General features: G+C 39.7%; 1 protein-coding gene across 1 annotated transcript in view; it reads right to left on the bottom strand.

The window, feature by feature from the left end:
- Positions 1–16,457, bottom strand: part of pcdh1a (protocadherin 1a) — a 100,365-nt gene that overhangs the window by 77,598 nt on the left and 6,310 nt on the right. Inside the window, exon 3 of the mRNA XM_079804106.1 lies at positions 13,708–15,894. Coding sequence (XP_079660232.1) covers positions 13,708–15,894 — 2,187 coding nt within the window. The remainder of the gene's footprint in view (positions 1–13,707; positions 15,895–16,457) is intronic.

The following is a 16,457-nucleotide window of genomic DNA, read 5'->3' as shown; positions in this document are numbered from 1 at the left end:
CTTTTAAGACCACTTAAAGGGATAGTTCACCCAAAAATGAAAAGTATCCCATAATTTATTCATCCTCAAGTCATCCTAGGTGTATATGACATTCTTCTTTCAGACGAATACATTTGGAGTTGATATTAAAAAATGTCCTGGCTAATCCAAGCACTATAATGTCAGTCCAAAATGTGAAGCCCAAAAAAAGTGCATCCATCCATTATAAGAGTAATCCACACGACTCCGGGGGGGTTAATAAAGGTCTTCTGAAGTGAATCAATGGGTTTGTGTGAGAAAAATATCTATATTTAAAACTTTACAAAGTAAAATAAATAGCTTCCGGTGGACTGCCTTCTGTATTAAACTTACGAAGAAAGTGTAATGTATCTTGCAGTTCAAAAACGCTTACTAGGGTTGTGCCGACATCATGATGGAGCGCCACCATCGTGATGCCACGCCCCCCGTTGCGAGTCTTGTGAGTGCGACACACACTAATCCTCTTCTATAGTTAAACTAAAAACTCAGCAGGGATTGCTCTGTAAATTAAATTGAGAATATAACTAATGCATATATGCTATTTTAAATACTGTAGTATATGCCAGATATATATAGCCTACATTTTGAAATTATTTGAGGCTGAAACATCCATTTCATAAGCATGCATGTTTATTTTAGCACTACCGTCAGTGAAACAACACACTACAGCTTATAAAACATCTAAACTATTATCAGTAAATAATGGTACCCTAAAGAATATAAGAAAATTAAATATTAGTTAAAAAATATTTGATTCATACTATTTCCCCGCAAAGATGCGTCTTATACCGTTCTGCGCTTTGAGATGAATGTGGGACACGAGCTGGATAGACACCTTCTTTTCGAATATCTTCATCTTCATGTGTTCTCCTGATGTTGCAAAGCAACACTTGTTGTAAAATGTCGAAAGGCCGATTTTTATCTTCCACAGGGTCAAGACATTTAGGCAATGCTGGATTATTCACTGCCAGAGAAAACGAAACTAAAATCACCGGTGTGTGTGTGTGAAATACGCTATTCAAATAAACTTGACGCGCCTTACCAAGTTTAATAACAAGAACAAACTGTGTTAAATCAAATTTGAAGTAAAAAGGTATTCGTCCTACAGTGTTTTTTATACTTTCCCACAGTAAAGGATGTGAATAGTTATATTAGACTTAATTATAAGCAAACGAATGGAAGAAACGTTTTTAATCCCCTGCGAAAATGGGTGCGACGCGAGTGAAGATTTGGGAAAGGAAACGAGATGTCCATGTCCATTGGGATAAAATGGACTAGTCCTATTGTTAAAATTCATGGAAAATCGGGTGACAAGATCACAAAACAGAATAAAGAGTGCTAATTTATTTCCTTTGTAGGCTAAACAAAGCTTTGTGCCTCCCTCCTGTGGTAATATTCACATGAAACAGCATTCACATACACAACACTGGGTTAGTAAAATAACGAAATTATATTTTTTTTAAGTAGAAAATAGTATTTATGTAAAGAGATATGTTAAAATAAAAAGAGCACAACTCTTCTTAAGTGGAAGGAAGTTACTTTTTCCCCTCACATGCAACCTAGCACGGATTAGTCATTATTTGGGTTAGTAAAATAACTAAATGATAGTTTAAAGTAGAAAATAGTATTTATGTAAAGAGATATAGTAAATTACCTACCTAAAAAAAATGACGATATCATCGACCATCACAATGTTTTACTGTAAACATCGTCAACTGCCATTTTAGGGGACATCGCCCAACCCTAACGCTTACGCTACGCCCGGTGTCATCATCGCACCAGTTATGTTTTCTTTGTAAGTTGAATATGGAAGGTGGTACGCCGGAAGCTAGATATTTTATAGGGATGCCACAATTCTCAATATAATATTGAACCGTTCGGTACAGCATTCACGGTTCAATACGCGCTTGTGAATTGCGTGAATCGGTTTCGCATTTAATTAATTATTTTTCTACAAATTCTATAATTTGCCTCCATCCCAATACTGAACAACGCGACATACATTCACATCACACGTTAGTGGTAGAGTTATACTCACAGAACACTATAGTTATTCACAATCATGAAAGTTCATTATTTGCATGCGTTTTAAAGCCTTGCCGGTTTCATTCGCAGAGCGTGCGCACTAAAAGCCTGTCAAACACGTGAATACTGAACTAAGTAGTCGTCTTACTGCGCTAATACTGTCAAATACACACAAGGTTAACATAAACACAGTCGATTATGTCTAAAGTGAAAGTAAAATCGCAATCGTGCCTGTATATTAGATGTGTAGAGGTCTTAAACTGACAGCAGCGCAGCCGGTGAACACGCGGTCCGTAAAGGGACAGTTCAGCTATAAAATTGTCATTATTTACTCACTCTAATATTGTTTCAAACCTGTATTCATTTCTCGATGACAGAATTTTCAGTTTTGAGTGTAATATCCCTTTAATGTTAATACAACAACAAAAGACAAAGAGAAAATCACTCACTGCTCTTGACTGAAAAACTAATACAGTAGCTAAGAATCAGTGTATAATTTATAGTGAAGTCTATGTAGTGTTTTATTTTTACATTCATTCATTCAATTTCATACTTAAATGCTGCTGTACAGCTCTGAGCTGCCAGTGTAAATCTTTATATATATTTATTTTATATCATCCAATACACTAGGAATGTGTACAAGGGTTTTTTTAAGTAAATTTTTAAGTTTAAGAAAGGTTTTTCAATTATTTTAAGTAAAATAAAGAAAGAGTATTGCAATAAAAAAATTTTAACCTCTTGCGGTTCCTGTCGCCTAAGAATAGAATAACAAAAAAATTGAACCGTGGACTACTGGATTGTTGCATCCCTAATATTTTACATTATAACATTTTAAATATGGATATTTTTCTTACAAAAACCCAACGATTGGCTTCAGAATAATTTGTTACATTTATATAGCGCTTTTGTAGGCACTCAAAGCGCTTTAAATAGAAGGGGGGAATCTCCTCATCCACCACCAATGTGCAGCATCCACCTGGAGGATGCGACGGCAGCCATATTGCGCCAGAACGCCCACCACACACCAGCTAATTGGTGGAGTGGAGACAGAGTCATGAAGCCAATCTAATATATATATATAATGGGGATGATTAGGATGGACAGGGGCCATGGATCCACTTTTTTGTGCTTCAAATTTTGTGCTGCCATTTACTGCCATTATAATGCTTGGAAGAGCAAGGACAATTTTTAAATATAACTCCAATTGTGTTCGTCTGAAAGGTAGGATGGTTTGAGTGTGAGTAAATCATCGGGTTATTTAAATTTTTGGGTGACCTATCACTTTAAGACAGTTGTTGAGAGAACTTAAAAAAACAACTTCTTTTAACTTTTCTCACCAATTGCTTTTCACAGTGTACATCTACCAATGTAAAGGAAAACAAGTAAAACCACTCAGACGGGAAAGGGGAAGACAGAAAGAAAGAGAAGCATCTAAGAGTTACAGCGGCAGGAGAGAAATGGCATAGCACATTATTGAGAGAAGCATTGTGCTAAGCTGCTTATTGATAAAAGCACTAATCTGCCTGGTGGAAGGTAAAGGAGGCTGGAATGAGTAGCGATAAAATATTTGAGCTAAAGGCAATGCCATCAGGAAGCTGAGCCTCTACATAGCTTTACCTAAAGGAGCTTCTCATTTTTTATTAAGTGCGATTCTGACCATCGGCGGCTCACAGAACGCATTTCTGTCAGCAGTGAAATGAAACGGGACACAGAATACAACTGCCACTGCCTTTCATCTGCTCAGGCAAACATCTAGAGAGATGGAGAGAGAATGCACTGTCTATAAGCCTGTCACGATTATTACATAATTAGCTGATTGCGATTGCTGTGCACTTTAAATTTCGATCACACATTACCATCCAAATGTATAATAATCCAATGCAGGAATGCTATGAAATGTCTTTATACTGTTTATCAATATATCACTATAATATATTACTCAGGCTGGCTGGGTTCCACTGTTAATGAAAAATGGACTATAATGATTGCTATTATTTGTATGACAATTATTCATAATTGTGTCAGCCCGCCCCATCTATATTCATCCTTATCGTAGCTTTCTCTTCTCATATCATAAGCAAGAATGCAATATGATGAAATCAGAGATGCTGTGCCTCTGGCGCCGTGAAAAAAAATGACATCGCTTCGTAAACACCCGTGTAGAAAAATGCTTCTTAGACAACATTCGCATAAATCAAGCTCCTTGTGGTTGTGTGCAGAAATATATTTGGGAGGAAATGAATCTGACTGTGAACACTTGCATATTACCATAATCATTATCATTATTGTCATCCTCGTCTTCGACGACACTATCATTAGTCGCACATCTGTGTGCTGCTGTGGTGCGCTGTGATTCGCTGTCGAACAGCTCAACAACATCAGCCATCTCCTTCGGTGACAGAGAAACGGTCTTCTGCAAGTGAAGCACCTCCTGGGTTGAGGCTCTAATCCCTTTTAACAGATAATCATTGGGATGTTAGATTGAAATCGCCAACAAAGCGTATAAGGACTGGACCAGAGGCATGAAGATTTACGTAGGCCTTTCCACTACTCAAATCTCAAGTTTATGAAAGAGTTTGTGTCCTTTTGAGATGAAGGGGGAGAGAGAGACAGAGAGAGATGATCCAATTCTACTGTGTCAGTTCTGCAGGGCCCATCCCAGTGTGCTTGTCAAGATCATGAGAATCGATTAGCCCAAACTCAAAATGTCATGTCGGTCTCATTTATTTGAAGTAAAGATCCAACAGAGTGCTGATATCTAGTGAATCATTTTGGCAGAAGGACCAGCTTGAACATACTAAAATTGGTTGTTGGCCAAAATGTGGTTTGACTACAAAATGGCTAAAAAAGAACTGTAAAGAACTTTGTGGTTATACAGTCTTATCACTACTAGACAAGATTACTTATTTGGAATATGTCTGCCCAGTGCACTAAATCCCTGAGCACTTGTCCAGGTCAATCGATTCTGAAGTGTCAGCCAAGACCAGTCAGTTCATAAGTGCCTGCAGAGACTTGTTAGTCCCAGAGAGACCCTCTAGCGAGACTCCGTACAAACAAGAATGCATATCTGACCCTCCCTGTTGTCTAGTTGGCATCTGTTGACACAAGTGCACCAGCTGTAGGTGAAATGGAATTGCCTTATTGTGCTAATTTCCCTCAGTATGGGTGATCTCTGTAGAATATCATTGCAAAGTATTTCTTTATAATTGCTTAGTTGTTTGCTCCTGCAGGCTGGGGGAAGGGAGGGTGCCTTGAAATCTCAAATTCCTGTAAGTGCAGCAGTTGTCTTCACGCTGAGCATGAGCCTGTGAGGCCTTCGCACCTGACAGTAGATTGGTCCACCGAGAGGGAGCTGAGTGCCGGCAGTATTGTGCTCTAATGAGGAGCAGTCTGAGGGTATTATGGGCTGTATTCACTAAGGGGAGATCTGAGAGGGTGGGCGCCAGGTTTGAGGTTTACGGCTGCATTCTGCTATGGATATTAGCCAGAGCTGGGCTGAGCAGATGCTCAAGATGTGGGATTCTGGGAAAGGCCTTGAGGCAGCCTCCATAAAGGCAGGGCTACCTCACTTAGAGAATATATGAGTAGGAGAAGAGCCATACAAAGAGCAGGGGACTCTAAAGGTACTGAATATTTCTCGGTGCCAGGGCTGATTTATGGCCACGTTGGATTCGTTATATAGGGGGCATAATTTACTAATGTGAAAAGAAAAAGAGTGAGAGAGAGAGAAAAAAAACATGGATGAATGCTCAGTAGAAACATTTTTGATGGCAGATCCTCTTATCTTAAAGCTTTGCTTGCCAGAGAATATGAGACGTGTGTGGTAGATATGAAGATAGAGAGATGGAGTGGAGATAGCAGGAAAAGGCTTGGAGCTATTTTTCAGCTACAATGCTTTGCTAGCCTTCACTTCACTGCATTTACTTAGTTTTCCCATCCCCTGGATGGTAAAAGCAGTCTTTACAGAGTAAGGGTGCGCTGAATCTTATAAATCGTATATCATAGTTAGTAGGGGTGTAACGATTCATCTACTACATCGATGTATCGATTTATATTCCTATGATCTAACTACATCGATCTGTGCTCTGCAACTTGGCCTTCCGGACGACATATATCGATCTAACATCGTTTTAAAAGGTAATCAATCGATTGTCTCGATAATAGGAAATAACGCATTGGATTTAAGCACGTCAGACTTTATAAGGATGTTTTTTCTAAGCACTTTTAATGATAAAGGCATCAAACGTTACTCGATTCAGTCTGCCTATCTGTGACATCATCGCAATGCATGCACCAGTAGCAGCGCTAAGAAAACAAAACATAGCATGGCGGATGGCAGAGGAGAAGCCAACGAGCGATATTATCAAGCCACCAGGAGAAAGAGCTACCTGTCCTTTCAACCCTTGCTTGTTACCTGTGCATTCCTGACACCAGTGTGCCAGCAGAGCGAGTTTTTAGTACTGCTGGCGACATAATGAACGCACAGAGAAGTGTTCTGCGGTCAGATCATGTTGATATTTTTGGAAAAAAAATCTGTAGAGTCATTGAAGAGTAGTTGGTTACATTTTATCTTTTGTTAAATATTGTTTGTTTATTAAACTGAGAGTATTAGCAGGTTCAGCCAGTTTATTCAACCTGAAGAAATGTTGGTTGCACTTTATTTTTGATATTAATATTGTATTTATATTATTTTAATGTTGAAACACAACAGCAAAAGTAGCAGGTAAACCTACTATTAATTAAACCTGAAGAGAAGTTAGTTGCACTTTATTTTTGATATTAATATTGTAATATTTTTATGTTGGAAAACAAAAGCAGAAGTAGCAGGTAAACCTACTGTTGAAATGTTGGTTGCACTTACTGTGCTTTTATTGAAAATGTATTGAATATTGAAAATGAGAGCAGAAAAGGTTAACTTCCTGTTAATTCAACCTAAACTGTTGGTTGCACTTTATTCAAATAAAATTGTAATGGATTTGCCATTAATTGTTGTTTACTTGTTTGTTTATATCCATAATTAATTTATACCTGATTCCCTTACAAGAAACAACAGGAATCTAGGAAACTTCACCTGCACTGACCAGTATCCAGATATTTATTTCAGTCACACAATTTTTGGCTAAAAAGTTACTGAATCGATTTCAAGTCACTGAATCGTTTCGGATCGTATCGTTCTAAATGAACCAATATCATCCTTGAATCGTATCGACAACCTCAAATCGTGATACGAATCGAATCGTTGTTAAAACGAATCGTTAAACCCCTAATAGTTAGTGTTGGGTTTGACACTTCCAATTCTGGAATTGAATACTTAAGGTCAGGAATCCGATACTTGTTATAAAATTACGCTTCCTCTTATCGATTCCTTTGTGTGGAATTTTAATGACTTTAAACCATTCAAGTGCTAGATGTGTTCATTTTCTGTGCTGCACACACATCCAAAGCGCGCTCACAGAAAATGTGATTTTAAACCATAGACTCGCGTGCTGTTTTCTGTGCTGAGCGTACATTCAAAACGATGTGCACACAGAAATATGCTGCTCATACTGAATAGTGTGCGATACTGAAGTGAGTACTCTTCCGCATGTGTTTGCACTTGAACAGACAAATACACATAAAAATAAGTCAAAATATTCCCGTAAACACAATTGGTTATGTCTTAAGTAAACGTAAGAGTTGACAAAGAAAACGCAAGTGTAACAGTATCCGTGCAGCTCTTAAAGTGACAGCCGTCTCTAACATTAATCAAACAACCAACAAAAGACAAAGCTGTTCTTGACTGAATAACTTTTCTTTATTTGTAATATATATTTTTTTATTCAAAAAGTGCAGTGTTATTTTACATTTGATTACAGTTTCTGTATACATGAAGAAAAATACCTGAAAATCTTAAAACACTGTTTATTTCAATCATATATTTGTTCAGTTGTAATTATTTGTGTGATTGAGTAATTTAATAAGAACAAATAAAAAAAATGTGCAGGGTTTACTTGTCTTTAATAATGCTTGAAATGTATATTAGTTAGGCTAGTTGTTTTTGCTATGGTATTTTTAAACCAAGTTCCTTGTGTAATTGTTCTTTAGCCTGTTGATTTTTGTTCATGGTATTCAGCCACAAATAAATGTTTTTCAGTAAAACTTTTAATATATGCAAATTATATGTTTTTTTTTTTTTACCTAATTGAAATCGAAACTACGAAAAGAATAAGATTCAAAATGTATAAACGAGAAATGTTTATAACATGCTATCTGTATTGTCTGACTGTATCGCAAAAAATTTCGATATCGATATCGATACCTTGACTTCGATACTTGTTCCTGAATGATACTTTTTTCGATACCAAATTTCTTTTTCTGTTTTAACAAGATTATATTACCTCAAAAAAAAAAACTTTGGTTTTATTTTTTCAGTTAGGGTTAGGACTTTTTTTTTTCAGACTCAAAGACTCATAGGGTACTGGGGGGGGGGGGGGGGGGGGGGGATATATGCCTTGCGCTCAAGTGCACATAAAGTTTGCCGCAAAGCACTGGCAAAAGTAGCCTAATCTTTATAAATGTAAAAATAGCAAGGAGACATACATTTTTATTGTTTATTAATAAACGAGTCCGTGTTGGCTGCAAAGATGAAGTTGACGATGCTGACTCTTCATCTCCGCAGTAGTGAACGCGTGCCTATAGAGGGAAATGCACCTTTCATTTGGATTACATAATTTTAGGATTACATTTGGATTCCAGCTTTCTATAGGCCTATTTCTCATGTCTGTGAGGAAAGACATGAAAAAATGTATGTCACGCGCTGCAGTTCTTCTTGCAGTCGAATACGGAGAAACTTTCTGCTCTTTAGTTTATTCTGTGCACAGTCAAGTGCTTCAGATTTGTTGTGTTGTCGGTCTTAGTAGCAATTATCTTGTCGTGAATATTGCATTGCAAGCTATTGGAATCAAGACTGATGAAATGTAGGCACACTTTTGATCTTTTCCACATCTTTTCCATCTATGTAGGTTGGGACGCTTACCCCCTATTAGAGCTGCAACTAACGATTATTTTTTCTGTCGACTAATCTAACGATTATTTTTTCGATTAGTCGACTAATCTAACGATTATTTTTCCAGATTAATCTTATGATTCTTTTTTACTGATTATTGTATTTCAAAGAGGGTAGTGAATTTGTATATTATTTTAACATGAAATCAATGAATGATGACAATATTAATTGTATTTCAGGAAAGGTAGTGTACATAGTATGCCATTTTATAATGAAATATATGAACACAAGAAGCTTTTTAAACATAATATATAATGATACTATTCATCATAAAATGTATACAGAGTAGGCCTAATTAGGAAAAGTTGTTTACTATAGGCTAGTAGTTGAGTATGATTTACTTATTGATTTGTGTCAATAGTAAACGAAAATGCACTTGTATTTATCTGCAAAAGGTTCACATACAGGAGCTTTCAGCATAGTTTTAATATAGTATAACTAGTCGTCTATTTTGAAGATACATGTGCATAAACAACGACTAAAGCTGCCAGAAGTTTTTGCCCAAACTTCAAAGACACATTTAAATGATTAAAGCTAGAGGCATATCTTAACTTTAATGTTACTTTAATCATGTAAACTACCTATATACAGCATGTTTTATGCATATGTGTTTGGGACAGAGGGGAACCAGGTCGCATTAACAGGAGATATATGCAGCCCATAATAAATAAAAGCACGAGACGTACTGGGGTCGGAGAAGAACCCCGGAAAATGTGACCGTATGTTGCAATACACGCGCCACGGTTCAGCTGCGCGAGAGAACACTGGAAGGGTTGCCAGATTTACACAACAAAACCCACCCATTCGTTACTCAAAACAAGCCCAAAACAAGCCCAATCGCGTTTCGGGGAGGTTCTCTGGTAAACATCGCGTTCGGGGGGTTAAATATGTGTTTTTTTTTGCTTCAACCCGCGGACATGAGACACAGCCCGCGGCAACAGTGTAGAAGTAGCCCAATTCCGCGGAAAAAAGCGGACTTGGCAACACTGATTGGCAGTGTGAAAGCTCCCGCTCTCCACGCGCACAGCTTCTGCTCTGCCTGCGCGCGCAGTGTGAAACCGGCGTTACAGAGCGAACAAAGCACAGTTTTACTCGGCTTCTGTTTAAAGTACTCCCACACTTTTGAATGTCGCGGTCTGGCTTTATATGATAAATGATAATTTTCACTATGCCCGGGAGCAGAAGCTGCCATTATTCTAGATCTTCTGTTCCATTCTAGAACGTAAATAATGTGCCGCCGACGCGTCGACGCATTTCACGCACGTCGACGTATTTTCGTAGTCGACGTCATCGGCGACGTCGACGCGTCGTTGCAGCCCTACCCCCTATTTACACTGCACATGTCTGCAGCGCATCATGGCACCGACGAGGTTTTGTTCCATCCTTGTGCCATGGCGTGGCCTGTATAAACAGTAGGATTGACTAGAGTGGACACAATTAGCTCCGGTGGCCATGTCAGAGCTACACACTACAGCCTCACGTGCGAGCCGCATCCCTGTGCGTAACCGCCGTAAACTAATGTTTTTTCCACCACAGCCAATCATGCTGCATGCTTTTTGGCTCACTGACGTTGACGAGATTAACCCCTTAGGTATCGAAATTTGGTATCGAACGACAAGCCCTTTTACGATACTCGATAGTATCGAGGCAATTTGGTCGGTACCTAAAAAGTATCAAACTCGATACCCAGCCCTAATCACAGTACTTATTTTTTTCTGGGAAATCAAGTGAAAAATGGATTAGTGGATTAAAGGTGAAGTGTGATATTTCTGCACCATTAGCTGCATCACACATAATTGCAATCTGTTTAAGCGACCCAACTGGCCAGGATATAATAACAATGGCTGAACCAATACATTTGGGACAGAAGTAACCTGTTTGTCCAACCATTGGGGGAGTGTTTTAAATGAGTTACAATAAAATGAATAAATTCTTAAGATTCACATTATGTAAATTATTAGTCAATAATGCCTGTGATTGCCCCACTTGTGCTGTGTGAGCTCAAGCTGGCCAGTGAATGAATATCAATAAACTGAAGTGCTTTGTAAGATAATTATTAAACTCAAACCCAAAAGGATCACACACATATTTGATTAATCAGCTATATACACAATATGAATAGAATAATACAGCTACTGCAACATCTGCATTAGTATTCATTAAAAAATATTGATCATTACAATGTTTGATTAGAAAGATGCACTTATAGTGTTATTTAGGAGATCAGGCATTAATGTATAAAATAGTTATTTTCATTGACATAAAAAGAACGTCAAAAAAAGACCAGTACAACACTGTGACTACATCTAGCTCAATTATACTGGAAAGTTGTGACACACATAGGAAAACAAACAATTAAACTGCGTTTCTCACTGCACCCTTTTATAACAACTTCGTCCTCATCAGTAAAAACAAAGCCTATGCCTAATAAGTATAGATGCAAAATCATTGCCAGATGAAACATTACTACCATCTCACAAAATATACCATCACCTGCCCAGTCCCAGTGCGAAGGTGTTCTTCCAACACACTGGCTCTTTCAAGGTTAAGAGATGTGTTTCACTAATTAAAGCACACCTCAAAATCCAACCTGAATCCCTGCCTCCCAATCCTCCTCCCTCCAGTTAGAGATGAAGGGCAGCCCATGCTAAAGTGAGGGGAAAACTGAGTGTTATCTCGGTCTAATAAGGCATTTTAATTGTATGGATTTAATTTAAGCACAGATTTACAGCTTCACAAGCTCTCATCCCGCCCATTTAAAAATAACTGGGAAGGTCTCTCCCTTGATCCCGACTGTGCGCTAATGTCTCTCACTCAAGGCTGTTCCGGAGACAGAAAGAGAGAGAGGAACACATCACTAAAAAGGTGTTAGATCTTTGCCATGACCAAGATAATTAACGGCACTATACTTGATGAATCCATGTAGTCCCCTTGGTAACTGTCACACAGTCTAACACATTTGGAGGTTATAGGGAGAGAGTTTTGGGAAGATCCATGAACTGTGAAAGACATGCACAAACACACCACACAGCAACACATTTAAACAAATCTCTCCTCACGGAATCAGGCCATGCCACTGTGAATTGAGCATTGAGGGTTTTTTTCACACCTCAGGATAAGTCTTTCCGAACAAACAAACTCCTCTTAATGAGTTTTTTTACGGACCAGGAAGGAAAGCAGTGAAGCCAGTCATCACGCTCAATCCTCACTGGCAATAAACGGCAAACAAGGCCACTGTGTTTACACTCATCAGAGCTTAAACTGGGAGAGCTTGAGCCAAGGCTGTCACACGCACCTGAGCACATTGCCACACGCACTGAGTCATCGGTGAGCGTATTACCATTCGCTCTGTCATGCTCCACTCTCCACATCTGTCACTCAGTTTGGCTGAGATTTTAATTTTTTATTTTGGTCAATCTGTTAAGCCTGATGTGGGTTTCGGATGGGATGGAGGGGGTTCCCTCACGAGTTCACATCTGCCAAGAGATGTCACAAGAGTCAACATCTGTCCCTTGTTTATATGCCTATCAGTCAACTCTCAGAGATACAAATATCCATTTATGTAACGCACGTCATCAAGCGAGAATCTGATCAGATAGGCCGCCTTGCTGAAACCAGTCCACACACAGGGAGCTCAGCCCACATTCACACAAACGGATTACATGAGTGCATGCAGAAACCTAGAAGTACACACACACAAACAACACACACCAATGCAGCACTCCATAGCTGGAGTCTATTGTCACTTCCATGCCATATGCTGTCCATCACGGTGTGGGAGCTGCCGTGGGTAACTGTTCTCCCCAGCCAGTGAGTCTGCAAGGCCGGCACTCACCCTGACTGTCATCTAGCATCTGCTGGCTTTATCAAACACCAGACTGGTACTGACGGAGTCAGGACCCATGTGCCCTTGCTTTCCGTCTCAAGCCTCTGCCCAGTAAACTTCACTACCACTCTCACTGGAGATTATACTCAATTTCCCCTCGATCCACATCATAGAACCAATTGCTTTAAGTTTTTCCCCTTGAATTTAATCTGAAATTAACATGTTGAATGGGTCAGATTGAAATTCCATCTGAGCCAAAGAAAATGGCTTTGGACTCGTTCAATAGCAGCAACTCAGATGGGCACCTCTCACCGGGTAGATCAGATTACATGAGCAATCCAAGAAAGCATGAGCTCTAGCAAATATGGCCATTTTACTCTCTACCAAAAATTCAATGAAATCATTTCATGACAGGACCATTGTAATTTTCTATTCACAAAGTAAATTGAAGCGTACTGTATTTTCAGACAGTGAATTGGTGTCCAGAGTATATATACAGGGAGCATGATGTAATAAAGGAGCCATATTTGACATCTTTGCAACAGACAAATTCTATTATGCCAAGATAGTCTTTTAACATTATACACTGGGAATTCAGCCACAACACACTTATTAAAATAAGGAGAATAATAGTTAGCATATATTTAGTAAAATATTCATATATCAACACCCGCTATTTTAGCACAAGTACCATTTTAAACAAATTTGGAATGACCCATATTAGTAATTGCAGGCAAAACCCATTTTTCCATCACCGCATTATACATATAAAATCAGAAATAAAGATTGGTACCGTTTTTGTGCTGTATTTTGGCTGATTGGTCTTGTAGCTGTAATCCGAGTACTGGTCTGAGCCGGTGGAGTTGTCATCGCCGCCTGTTCCCACAAAGGTGTTGGCAGCAGGGAGCTCCTGGACAGCCTGATGCTTTTGGGAGGCAGATGGGGACTGGGCCTGGAGCTGGATGGAGGGCAATGGGGAATTGGAACGGTAATGCCTGCCTAGGTCAGGGCTTCCAGGCGGATATGTCAGAGGCAAATGGATCCTGGGGCTGTCGTTGACCCCATCAAGGTTAAATTTCAGACTCTTTTGAAGGCTGACTTCCTCATCCTCTCCGAGAGGTTTAGGTGACTTTGGTGGCTTACCTTTTTTACCCTTTCTCCCCTTGCCACTTTTTGGCCCTTGCTTGGGGGCATACAAATCTTTGGTCTCCTTCTTACCAGCCTGATAACCACTCTTAGCTTCTCTTTGAAGGCGATGCCTGATGAAGACCACCACAACAATAACAGTGACCACTCCCGCCACTCCAGCTAAACTGCCATATACAATGTTGCTTCTCTGGGCAGCCAATCCATAATCTGGGTCACCTGCTATGTCCATGTCCAGTGGAGTGTACAAGCTATGCCCCACAAGTGCCTCCACATGACTTACATTAGCAATGGTATCATTTACGTAAATGTGTACCAAGGAAATAGCATGGCGGGATGGTTTGCCCCTGTCACTCACTTTTACCACCAGTCGATGCAGACCACTGTGTTTTCGAGTTAGTTCCTTGGTTAGTGTGATCTCGCCATTAGAAGGAGATATGTAAAAAAGGTCATGTGGATTTCCCCCAGCAATGCTGTATACTAGCTCAGCATTGGAACCAGAATCAATGTCCTCTGCTTCGACCACTTCTACAACACTGTCTGGAGCAGCCATGGGAGACAGATGCATAAAGGATGAGTTAGATGGTTTGGTGACAACAGGTGCATTATCATTCTCATCGAGGACATTGATGGTCACTCCAACGTAGGATGACCTGGGTGGGTCCCCTCCATCTACAGCTTTCAACCGGAATGTGTAACTGCTCTCCTTCTCTCTGTCAAATGAGATACTGGACAGAATTGTGCCAGTACCATTCTGGATCACAAATTTGCCCACATCTGGTTCCACAGAAAGTTGCACTTGAGCATTCTCACCCTCATCCATGTCCTGTACTGTTACCATGCCAACAGGGCTAAGAGGTGGCATGTTCTCCAAGACTGAGAAGCTGTAGCCACTCAGCATGAACTTAGGATCATTGTCATTCCGATCAAGTACTTTGATTACAACCGTGGCAGTACCCCTGTGACTGGGAACCCCTTTATCAGCTGCAGTAACACGGAACTCATAGCGCTCCTTGTGTTCACGATCAAGAGGGCTTCGAGCACGTACTTCGCCTGAGTTGGGGTCAATCTCAAAAAGCCCCCTTGTTGAAGAGTCCGCAATAATGCTGTAGACAAGCTCTGCATTAGTGCCACTGTCTGCATCTGAGGCGACTACATCTACCACCTTTTCTCCTGGTTGGTTCTCTTCAGCAAACTCTACTTCAAACAGGGTTGGTGAGAAAATGGGGGAATTGTCATTTGTGTCAGTCACTTGAACTTTCAGCGAGTTAGTGCTGGACAGAGCTGGATTGCCTGAATCCACCGCCACTATCTCCACCCTGTAGTCCTTAACTCTTTCATAGTCCAGGGGTGTTGTGGTCTGTAGAAAGTACTTCCTTTTGTTGTCAACTGATGAATCACTGGCTGGCCGAAGCTGGAAAGGAACATCACCTGCAACCACACAGGTCACCACGGCATTCTCTCCCTCATCCTTGTCTGAAACCTGTACCAATGCCACTGCAGTGCCAACTGGCATATCCTCTGAAATGTTTGCTACCCCATCACTATGGGTCACAAGACCAATTCCTCGAATCTCCACAGCTGGCGCATTGTCATTCTGGTCCGTCACATCAATAGAAACATACGTTTTAGAACTTTTGGGTGAGGGGCCTTTGTCTCGTGCAACAACATAAAATTTCAAATTGTTGATCTCCTCACGATCCAACGGGCCTTTGACATATATGATGCCTGATGAGCGGTCTATCCGGAGCAGTTTTGGCACAGGATCAATGGCCTGATGTAATGTGTATTCAATCTCGCCATTAGGACCCATGTCTGAATCATTAGCCTTCACCTGGAATAGAAAATATGAAATAAATTGGACTGAAAGAATTTAAAATGTAAAACACTAAAATAATACAATGGATTACACACATACTCAAGACAATTTACAAAAATAGGACAAGACTGCAAAGCAACATTCATTAGACATTGGGCATTAAATATTGGGTATTTGAAAACAGGGAAACTATTTATAGCACAAACTGGGAACATAGTCAAAGTATTGCATAACAGGATTTCTGGGGCATAGGCTATCTACAGAGAGAGGGGTTCCTTAAAAACGAATTATACATATCATCGCAATAATTTCTTTCAAATTCATCTACAATAGTTTATAGTAATTTATCTACTTTTTTATTTCTTAACCAAGTGAGTGTGTATGTGGGGATCAAAATGGATTATTCTAATAATTTAAGAAAGTGAATGTGGTAAGTCAGGCCCTGCTCCACTGATGTAAAGCATCAAAGTGCAGAACAGACAGCTGGGAGGTTGGGACGGCAGTGCTCATTAACATTTCACACTCAGACATGATGCAATAGACAATTTATCTTGCCTCGTTGAGATCTAAAGGTTGAC

Source organism: Gobio gobio, assembly GCF_949357685.1.
Source record: "Gobio gobio genome assembly, chromosome: 22".
Classification (NCBI taxonomy): domain Eukaryota; kingdom Metazoa; phylum Chordata; class Actinopteri; order Cypriniformes; family Gobionidae; genus Gobio; species Gobio gobio.
Note: the sequence above shows the minus strand (reverse complement) of the source record. Positions and strands in the feature narration are given on the sequence as shown.